The 11,242-nt window shown below is 42.3% G+C and overlaps 1 protein-coding gene across 1 annotated transcript; it reads right to left on the bottom strand.

Annotated features, from left to right (window-relative positions):
* Positions 1-133: 133 nt before the first annotated feature.
* On the bottom strand, positions 134-9,856 carry npepl1 (aminopeptidase like 1). Its single transcript, XM_021610137.2, has 12 exons — positions 9,663-9,856; positions 8,630-8,815; positions 7,744-7,914; positions 5,418-5,507; positions 5,103-5,184; positions 3,423-3,565; positions 3,080-3,157; positions 2,829-2,929; positions 2,470-2,593; positions 1,654-1,830; positions 1,323-1,433; positions 134-875 (listed from the first exon to the last, which is right to left on the bottom strand). Exons 1-12 carry the CDS (start codon positions 9,810-9,812, stop codon positions 711-713), a joined length of 1,578 nt encoding a protein of 525 aa, XP_021465812.1. The 5' UTR covers positions 9,813-9,856; the 3' UTR covers positions 134-710.
* Positions 9,857-11,242: the final 1,386 nt, after the last annotated feature.

The raw sequence follows: 11,242 nt of genomic DNA, 5'->3' as shown, positions 1-11,242 counted from the left end.
CCCCCCCCCATATATCGCAAGACCTGCATCAATAGTTTATGGTTTGCTTGCTTACTATACATTTGTTACAGGCAAGTTTGTCAACATTGTATTTTATGCAGTTATCATTTTACAAGGAATAAGATAAAGCAGATAAGATTACTCCAAAAGATCTCTTTATTATTCACAAGTTATTCCCAATGTCCATAAAGACAAGTTTGGCAACAGTGGATAAGCTATGGCTGCAAAATATGTGTTTGCCTAGCGAATTTACTCAAGACACACATTGAACGAAAAAGGAAACAATCACTTAGCTCACAGGATCGCTTGGATCACATACCTCATTCAGTTATTTTAACAGTCAATTTCAGACTATTTTGATTTCATTTTCAGAAATTGTGATAATGCTCTTGTAATATATTCAAGGACAGCAAAACCTTTAAGTCTACAACATGCTATAAACATTTGCACATTCATAATTCCTCACAATTCTTTGTGGGACAAATAATCAAAAGACAGTCAATGAAATACAACACAAACAAATCTGAGAGAAATTCTAGCCACCTGCTCTTTTTCCCCACATTTTGTTCACTGCATCGTGAAGAAGTAGACTAAGAATTGACGATTGGAAATGCTTTCTAGGTGAACAGTGCATGTCAGTGTAAAGAGGGGAGGTGTGTGGGTCTGGAGTTCGTGAGGCAGAGGAGTCTAGAGGTGGCTGTTTAGAGGTTTTACACCAGTCTGCGTCTTTTGCTGTCGCGCACCATCGGGTCCCCGGATGCAGCATTCATTCTGGCCGCCCCCAGAGGAGAAACCTGGTTGAGCATAGGGTCGTCGGAAGCCTGGCCGAACAGAGCCATGAGCAGAGCCACGCCGAAGCCAGTAGCACGCTCCCCCTGCAGAGAGGAAGGAAGAGAATGATAGAACAGGTTACAACAGGTTACACCATGACTCAAATATATTTTTGTTCCCAGCCCCCTTCCATTAGCTCTTACACATTTGTTTTTTCACCGATCTGCAAGCACTAGATAGATAATGTATACAGAGGATAATCATTTTGTTGCCCATTTGTTTGAGCTAGGCTGAAGCAGGTTAGAGCACACTTCTTTTGAAGAGTGTTAGAGTCTGTCAAGATAAGCAGTGGCTGAAATGGATTTAATAGATGTCTATACTTCCAAAATATTTCATTAGAAGGGGTTTCCTGGACACATTACGCCTAATCCTGAACTAAAAAGCATTTTCAGTGGGGATTCCTCCATTAAGTTAGCTTTTTAGTCCATGACTAGGCTTAAATCGGTGTCCAGGAAAACACCCCCACTAAACCCAAATATCCAGTCACTCACAGCATGGACGGGGGAGGCTATGTCCACATGGACCCAGACCCCAGGCCAGTCGAAGCCCAGGTGAGAGCCGATGAAGAGGCCGGCACAGGAGCTCGTAGCATTCTCCCGGTCCTTTCACACACACAGAAAAGGGATACCTTTACATTTCAGTCATTCAGCAGATGCTCTTATCCAGAAAATATATAATAGGGTGAAGGAAAATGAACAACAATCATGATAGGCTGTAGAAGCATCAACTCTTTGTACGGAGCTACTTGATCGTACTCCGATCTAAGATTAGGACCTGGTAGACTGGGCATACAGCAGAGAGAAGAGTAGTAGTGCCACTCACAGCCACAGAGTTCTTCATGTCTGCCACGGCTGAGGTGAACTCACTGAAGTGCAGCTCTGGGCAGTAGACCAGTGGGTGAGCCAGGTCTCCGCTGCTGCGGCCTGCACTCACACATGCCATCTCCCACTGCTCACTGTTGGTCATCACAGCACAATGGTACTTCCCTGTGGAGATCCCCTAGGAAAGAGACAAATTAAACCATTGTTTGAAACATATACTTATGTAGTCATTTGTTATACAGGAACTATGGTAATGAACTAAAGTGAAAGGTGGTAATAAGAAGTTCAATTATGTATGTATTGAGTACAAATTCACCTAACGCTTATGATGGGCAGCAACAAAAACCAGCCTTGTTTTTGTGCATCAGACCTCACTAACATTTCACTAGCGAACTACTTCACTGGGTAGCCAAAATAATACTCTGTGGTGCATGTGACTTTCAGAATGAGCTCATCAGTGCATCATGAGGGTTACCACATGATGTGGCTTTATCAGTCAGCACAAGCTGTGTTTGAGTTAGAACAACTGTTAAGGAAATATTTAGGCCTAATGATTTTTTTTTGACACAAAATCCATTTGTGTGAGACAACCTTGATACGTTGTTTTGAGTTCCTCAGAGAATGTGGTGAGTTTTAGCTGTAGCCCACAAACATTTAAGTTAGGGCAAAGATCAGCAAAATTAAAAAACTTACTGGGTATAATTATCTGTCACAAGCCCTGTTGACCCTTGCACATGTTCATTTCAGCCTATATATGGTGTGTGTTGTTGCCAAAGATGCAGTGCTGTGGCCATAGAAGAGCCTGCCAGTCACACACCTGTGCCCCTGTCAGGGTGGCCATATCCAGGATGATGTCAGCAGAGAGGTCCTTGCTGGCATACACCACACCATCAGACAGCACCAGCCTGCCCTCGGCATCAGTGTTGTTGATCTCCACGGTCCTTCATCAGAAAGGCAGCAAAAAGAGAACAAAAAAACACTATTCATACCACAAACTAAGCCAGCAGCGTAATAATGGATCCTTGGTCAAATATCAGCCAATTGTGTCTTTCCCACACAAAGCCCATCAGAAGGAAAAACCCTACTTTCCTCCATCAGGTTGCCATTGTATTAGCCTGTTTCCCATTACTTTGCCTAACTGGTTTAAATTAATCCTACATTTAGGAGGGTACTCACTTTCCAGAGTAGAGTGTGTGGATGTCATCTGGCCGTGTTGCAGCGGGTCCGACTGCATTCTCTGCCAGGCAGAATACGGCATGGAGATTGTCTTTGAAGCCCTAAAAAAAAGACATGCATTTCAAAAAAGGTCTATACACAACTTTTCAAACACTCAATACAATCCCATAGGGTGTCTCCAAACAGGACCGAATGTTGCAAAATAAAAGGTTGATTTGAAAGATTAACCAGGGGTAGTAGGTAGATCTCACCTGTTTGACAGTAGCTTTGAAAGCTCCTAAAATGGCTGCTGCCCCACCACAGTCTCTCTTCATCCCAGGCATGTTGGTCTTGATGTGGGGGAAAAAAGAACATTCATCCTTCACAACATTGTAACTGAATACTTATTTCGCTGGCTACTGTTAAATATCCATTTAATTATACAAAAGACAGAATGATCACATCATGGATCTGTTCCAAATGGTGCCCCATTCCCTTTATAGTACACCACTTTAGACAAGGGCCCATAGGGCTCTGTTCAAAAGTACTGCACTATAGAGAACATGGTGCTATTTGGGATGCAGCTAAACTGACAAGCCTCATGCTTGCCTTTACCTTTCCCTTGATGCTGAGGCCTCCAGTGTCATATACAATTCCCTTGCCCACCCATGCAATAGTCTGGGTGGCGCCATCTGGTTTGTGGCTCAGGACTGCCAGAGCAGGGGGGTTCACCGCTGCCTTGCCCACGCCATAGATGCCTGAGGGCCCAAACAGTCCAGAGTAATTGAGTTGATAACCACAAACTAATATTGAGTTATCAGGGAAAACAACCATGAGTGAATCTACATCACAAGACAACTCAAACTAAAATACAAGCTTTATTCCAATGTGGGAAAACTAATTTGACATTCCTTTTGGCCTAAATCTTTTGGGTCCCATTTATTAGCTAGTTTACTGAGAAAGTAAATCATCAGAATAGAAACATTGCACATTCAAAGACAGAGAGGAGAACCAACCCCCAAAAAACTCCAAAAGGGAAGTGGAAGAAAGCGTGTGGTCATCATATATGCGAGCTGATACACATGATTAAAAAACATTTTTCTAACTGGCCCACACAGTTTGTGTGATGGGAAGCAAAGCACCAAAAAGATTTGAGTCCCAATTAGAGTATGAGAGCAGTGTTGCTTTGGCGTACCAAATTCTTTCCAACAGTTCCTCTAAAATACAATCCTCACTCACAGGATAAACTGACAGTCCATATTCGCTCCATTCCTTAAAAATCACCATTTAACCAACACCCATCTATTTTTGTGACTACTTGGTTTTGAAGTATTGAAAACCATATGATATTATAAACCATATTTTTACATAAAGTATTTTAATAAACATGAAAAGGCGACTAAAAGCATTCACAATTTCAAATAGGCGAGGTGTCGCATTAAACTGCATATAAACACTTTAAATAGGTCAGGAACCAGATGGGTAGCCTAAATGCATTTAGGCTATATTAAAGGCTATAGCCTACAAATAAATAAATAGTGAAGCATTTGCGAGTGTCGACACACTAGGCTGGCAGGAACATTAAGCACTCAGCATTTAAACATTTTGTTGTATTAAGTCATTGTACTCTATAAATTGTGCATATAGGCTGTGACTTAATTATAATTAAAATCTAATGAATTATTAGTGCCTTTGAATTCACTTTTAGAAACAAGAGATTGGCCAGAGTGTGGCTTCAGGCTCGTGTGATGGTGCCTGCAGAGCAGGCCAGCAGCAGAGAATAACCTCTCTGCGCTTGCAGAGCGACTGGGGATGCTAAACACCCTTCGGCCCACTCTTGCCAGGGAGGCAGTATTGCAGTGTTGTTTTTGTATTTTTCTATAGGTAGGCCTGACATTTTGTATAACCCTATCAAAACAGAAAGCTCATTTAAAGAGGTAACATGTCAGGCCTATTGGGCCAAAATCAATGATAGCCTATTGTATAGACAGAATTAAAATTAAGAGATCAGATTTATTGTTTATAAATACTTTTCTACAATGCCAGTTAGCTACCCACCTCAATCCTTTCTTTTAGCATGTGCACGAAGTAGACCATCATGCTTTCGGGATACGGGTCTTTTCAGATTCCACGATGACTAGTTGTGGACACTACAACACACTCCCTCTCTTGCTCTTGGCCCTCCTCAGCTTTGTAAGTCACCTTGATTCTGCACCGGTGTGTTTACTCACATAATCTGGTCCAAAACATAGAAGCATAACACATAGCCAAGACCCTCCTGTCCTGATACACTACCTCCAAATCCTTTCTGTTTCAGTTCCTCTCCTCGAATGATAACAGGAGAAATGCCCAGTTCAGTTCCCACTGCCTTAATCTCCTGAAGACAAAAAGGCATACCCAGTCACGAAAAAGTACATTTTGTTTAATTAAGTTGTTTTAAGAAGTCACTGTCGAGTGTGCTATTGCTTTATGGAAGCGTCCCAAATGGCACCCTAAACCCGATAGTGCACTACTTTGAGCAAAGCCCACAGGGATAAAAAGCAGTGCCCTATGTTGGGAATGGGGTGCCATTTGTGATGCAGCCGATAACTACATTACGATATCACTTGCCTCCAAGAAGTGATCAGTATTCATCTCATTGCACGGTGTGTCCACAATCCGTGCTGCCAGTCTCACTCCATCAGCAGCATTGGCAAGACACTGGCAAGAGCCAAAGCATAAATTAAGTTCATTTTTGTCATTTAGCAGATGCTCCAATCCAGAGAGCATTACAACCATGCAAACATGTACTCTGGATTTACATTTATGCACCTCAATCTACACACAATACCCCATAATGACAAAAAAAAAAAAACAGGTTCAGAATTTTTTGCAAATGTATTACAAATAAAACATCACATCTACATTAGTACTCAGACTCTTTACTTAGTACTTTATAATTGCTGCCAAAGTTGCTTCAACAGCCTCAAGTCTTCTTGGGTATGACGCTACAAGCTTAGCACAAATATATTTGAGGAGTTAACCCCATTCTTCTCTGCAGATCCTCTCAAGCCCGGTCAGGTTTGATGGGAGTGTTATTGCACAGCTATTTTCAGGTCTCTCCAGAGATGTTTGATCGGGTTCAAGTCCGGGCTCTGGCTGGGCCACTCAAGGACATTCAGAGACTTATCCCAAAGCCACTCTTGAATTGTCTTGGCTGTGTGTTTAGGGTCGTTATCCTGTTGGAAGGTGAACCTTCACCCAGTCTGAGGTCCTGAGTGCTCTGGAGAAGGTTGGCATCAAGGATCTCTGTTTACTTTGCTCCGTTCATCTTCCCTCAAACCTGATGAATCTCCCAGTCCCTGCCACTGAAAAACATCCCCACAGCATGATGCTGCCACCACCATACTTTGGATGGTGCCAGGTTTCCTCCAGACGTGATGCTTAGCATTCAGGCCAAAGTGTTCAATCTTGATTATCAGACCAGAGAATCTTGTTTCTCATGGTCTGAGACTCCTTTAGGTGCATTTTGGAAAACTCCAAGCGGGCTGTCATGTGCCTTTTACTGAGGAGTGGCTTCTGTCTGGCCACTCTACCATAAAGGCCTGATTGGTGGTGTGCTGCAGAGATGGTTGTCCTTCTGGAAAGTTCTCCCATCTCCAGAGGCTCTGGTGCTCTGTCATAGTGATCATCGGGTTCTCGGTCACCTCCCTGACCAATCCCTTTTCCCTCGATTGCCCAATTTGTCCGCGTGGCCAGCTCTAGGAAGAGTTTTAGTGGTTCCAAACTTGTTCCATTTAAGAAAGTAGGCCACTGTGCTCTTGGGGACCTTCAATGCTGCAGACATTTTTTGGTACCCTTCCCCAGATCTGTGCCACAACACAATCCTGTCTTAGAGCTCTACGGACAATTCCTTCGACCCCACGGCTTGTTTTTTTGCTCTGACTTGCACTGTCAACTGTGGGACCTTATATAGACAGGTATGTGCCTTTCCAAATCATGTCCAATCAATTGAATTTACCACAGGTGCACTCCAAGTTGATGATTAACGGAAAGAGGATGAGCTCAACCTGAGCTCAATTTCAAGTCTCATATCAAAAGGGTCTGCAAACTTAAATACGGTATGTTTTTTATTTTTAAGAAATTTGCAAAAATGTCTAAAAACCTGTTTTTGCTTCGTCAATATGGGGTAACGTGTGTAGACTGATGGAAAAAAACATGTACAGTGGGGCAAAAAAGTATTTAGTCAGCCACCAATTGTGCAAATTCTCCCACTTAAAAAGATGAGGCCTGTAATTTTCATCATAGGTACACTTCAACTATGACAGACAAAATGATAAACATTTTTCCAGAAAATCACATTGTAGGATTTTTAATGAATTTATTTGCAAATTATGGTGCAAACACAGCTCAATTTGATCTCAAAAAACAATCTTGCGACTGCATGAGTGAAAGACCGCTCGTGCCTGTCAACGCTGGCCTACAATAATTAAACTCCGATGCGCACTACAGAGAGTGGGATGAGCAAAACATTGCATCCGGAGGACACCGATTCAATTCTGATCGGAGTAGCGTAATTGTTTGCTAGTTATTTTTTTAAATCTATAACCTGCTTGGCCAAAAAATTTTTTACTTACCACAGCACTGTAGTGGTTTTAACGGAAATAACCTATAATGTTTTTTCAGCTCAGATTTAATCAAGAGGCATAGCCTATAGGCCAGGTGGTTTTTATATTTTTTTATGTATTCATTCAGGTTCACAGTGCAGACCGAACAGAGGTGCCCATACTAAACGGTTTGGTAGGAATACTTGTGCAGTACATCATAAAAGCACTCCATATAGATCTTGTAGCCAGTTTGATCAGTCATTTACAAAACCAGTGGTTGGCAGCAACAACAGTGGCTGATGTAGGTCCACAATGGCTCTGGCAATGACTAGTATAGAAGTTAGAGGTACCTGCAGTATAGTGGGGTCCAGTGGTCCGTTGTCTTGGCCCACAGTGATGAACTCCACAGTGACTTCTTTCTTCTCGGTCCTGCGGGAGGAGGCAGAACGACGGGAGAATATGGGGAAAGCCCGGGCGATGGCACAGGCTGAGGCAAACACATCAGACCGCTCACACACCACCTGGACAGACAGGAACAAACATACTTTCACTGTCTGATAACAAATTTGTAATAACAGTCAACCTAAAATGATCAATAAATGCAGTGTGTCAATCACAAAGCATGCAATTTGGCATATTGCCTTAAAAGTAAAATCAAAAGAATACCGCATAGGCCTACTTTAAATATTCAACCACATGTAGGCCTAACCTATATTTGTTTGAGACTTCGGACAGCTGTAGGGGCCCATCTATGGCTTAACGATCACATTATCACTAAGGATGAATAATAAATGTCTGGTGTCTGACGCGTAATGGCAGATAAGGTCAGCATCACCCTAAACTCCACGGGCATGTTTCCCACCACAGATTAAGCCTAGTCCTGGACTAAAAACTATTCTCAATGGACAACTTCCACTGAAAGTGCATTTAAATCCAGGACTAGGTTTAATGTGTTTGGGAAACCGGCCCCGTATAGCTCAGAATTAGTCTTTAATCCCAGTGCAGTGAACTGACTGACCAGGATGCAGCGGCTTGTCCCTCCAGGCAGACTTCACAATGAATTCAGCTTCATCATCAGTAATAAAGACTTGAGCACACTTTGAAATCTATTCAGAATTTAACATGAAATGGGTCACATATCTTTCCAAAAAACAGGACCATTCTTCATAAGAAACTGTAGTGTTGATTTTGTAGCGGAATCGGCAAAGTAATTTCTGAGTGCAAAAGCTGACTGACCAGGATGCAGCGGCTTGTCCCTCCAGGCAGGCAGGTACGGACCAGACGGGAAAGGAAGTGGGCAGAGGAAGGGCTGTTGTGTCTGCTAACCCGTGAGGGCAGGGCTGCCACAGCTGCATGGCTCAAGTACAGAGGGCAGCTGTCAGTAGGGTTAGGGTTCAGAGCAGTGAGAGCAGCCTGCCAGACCTGGATAAAAAAATTAAGTTTTAATTTTGTTAGCAAATTATTGTCACTGTCAGTGCTATATTATGATGATCACATAAGCGCTGGCATCGATTCTGATGGGCACTGAATACAGTCAGACCTGCAAGTTGCACACACTGTGCTGTCAAACAGTGACCAGATATTAGCAAAGCAGAAGACCAAATAGTGATCAAAAGCTGCGTTTACACAGGCAGCCAAATTCTAATCCTTTCCCCCAATTAATGGCAAAAGCTCTGATTGGTCTAAAGACTAATAGTGGAAAAGATCAGAATTGGTCTGACTCCACATGCAGCTGGCTGGACCAAACATCAAGTAGTCACGAGGAGCAATAGTTAGGTTATTCGGGCACATGCAACTTGAAACATAATTTAACTAGCTAATCCAGTAAAACTGACTTTCCTTCTTCAAGTTAAATGGGGCAGGGGGGGGGGACGTAAATGAGAATTTCTTGAAATTAAGAATAAAGGCCAATAAAATATTGTCAGGGATCAAGTAACGAGTCAATGTGGTTGGAGAATGGAGATGGCATGTTAAAAGCTAAGCTAGCATGACTTGATTTGTGATAGCTAATTTAGCTAGCAAGCATTTAGCTAACTTTGTTAGCATTGTCAGATTCAAGCCAAGGAACTATGCATGGCCCATTGGAACTATTTCACAGAATACCAAGAGTAAAATTAAGCATGTTTCATATTATAATTACTAGTTAGCTAACTTACTAACTAGATTTTTTTTACTGACACTATCCAGCTTGCAATGTCAGCGCCAGTTGACAAGTGAGTGCTTGCCGGGGAGCTCTAGCACGAGCAGCCCCGACTTTTTATTTCCTCACCTTTTCGCTGACAGCTGGCTGCAATTTCCCCTTGACCTGGGTCCAGTTTGTTTGGGCCAAGTTATTCAGTTGACCGACAATCAGGACAGGGCGATTTTGAGGCTCCGAATCTCCAGCAGAAGCCTTGAACTCGAGCACCACGTTCGCCATCTTTGGACAAACCGATGGATTGATGCCCTTTGCACTTTATCGCACATCCTGCTTTTCAAAGAGCTGTGTCACTGCTGAGGTTGAATGGGAAGTCAGCACTAGCACGGATCTTGAATAGGATTGGATTTTTCTGTACAGTAGTTGTACATAGTGTGTGAGAAATATATTTTTAAACCAGTAAGTTTTGTTCATTTTCCCCGTAAAATCAAAGTGGAAAAGACTATCCAATCTTACTTATGCATAATGTTTTCTTGGTAAGCAGCTATATCTCAAACTGCGGATACGAACCAATGCAATGCACGTGTATTATTTCTTTAAACCACAATCGTAAAACAAAACTAAAAACATAAGAATATCATAAGCCATAATATACCATTGGGACGAAGGTGTTTCCCCACCCAAAGAAAACATCCAGACATGAGCAATTATGATTTATAATTGAAGTGTGTATAAATCTCTCTTTCTATATATATATATATATAGTGCCTTGCGAAAGTATTCGCCCCCCTTGAACTTCGCGACCTTTTGCCACATTTCAGGCTTCAAACATAAAGATAGAAAACTGTATTTTTTTGTGAAGAATCAACAACAAGTGGGACACAATCATGAAGTGGAACAACATTTATTGGATATTTCAAACTTTTTTAACAAATCAAAAACTGAAAAATTGGGCGTACAAAATTATTCAGCCCCCTTAAGTTAATACTTTGTAGCGCCACCTTTTGCTGCGATTACAGCTGTAAGTCGCTTGGGGTATGTCTCTATCAGTTTTGCACATCGAGAGACTGACATTTTTTCCCCATTCCTCCTTGCTACACAGCGCGAGTTCAGTGAGGTTGGATGGAGAGCATTTGTGAACAGCAGTTTTCAGTTCTTTCCACAGATTCTCGATTGGATTCAGGTCTGGACTTTGACTTGGCCATTCTAACACCTGGATATGTTTATTTTTGAACCATTCCATTGTAGATTTTGCTTTATGTTTTGGATCATTGTCTTGTTGGAAGACAAATCTCCGTCCCAGTCTCAGGTCTTTTGCAGACTCCATCCAGAATGGTCCTGTATTTGGCTCCATCCATCTTCCCATCAATTTTAACCATCTTCCCTGTCCCTGCTGAAGAAAAGCAGGCCCAAACCATGATGCTGCCACCACCATGTTTGACAGTGGGGATGGTGTGTTCAGCTGTGTTGCTTTTACGCCAAACATAACGTTTTGCATAGTTGCCAAAAAGTTCAATTTTGGTTTCATCTGACCAGAGCACCTTCTTCCACATGTTTGGTGTGTCTCCCAGGTGGCTTGTGGCAAACTTTAAACAACACTTTTTATGGATATCTTTAAGAAATGGCTTTCTTGCCACTCTTCCATAAAGGCCAGATTTGTGCAATATACGACTGATTGCTGTCCTATGGACAGAGTCTCCCACCTCAGCTGT

The sequence above is a fragment of the Oncorhynchus mykiss genome, chromosome 7, assembly GCF_013265735.2.
Source record: "Oncorhynchus mykiss isolate Arlee chromosome 7, USDA_OmykA_1.1, whole genome shotgun sequence".
NCBI classification, from domain to species: domain Eukaryota; kingdom Metazoa; phylum Chordata; class Actinopteri; order Salmoniformes; family Salmonidae; genus Oncorhynchus; species Oncorhynchus mykiss.
The sequence above is the reverse complement of the archived record's forward strand: the minus strand, read 5'-3'. Positions and strand labels throughout refer to the sequence as shown.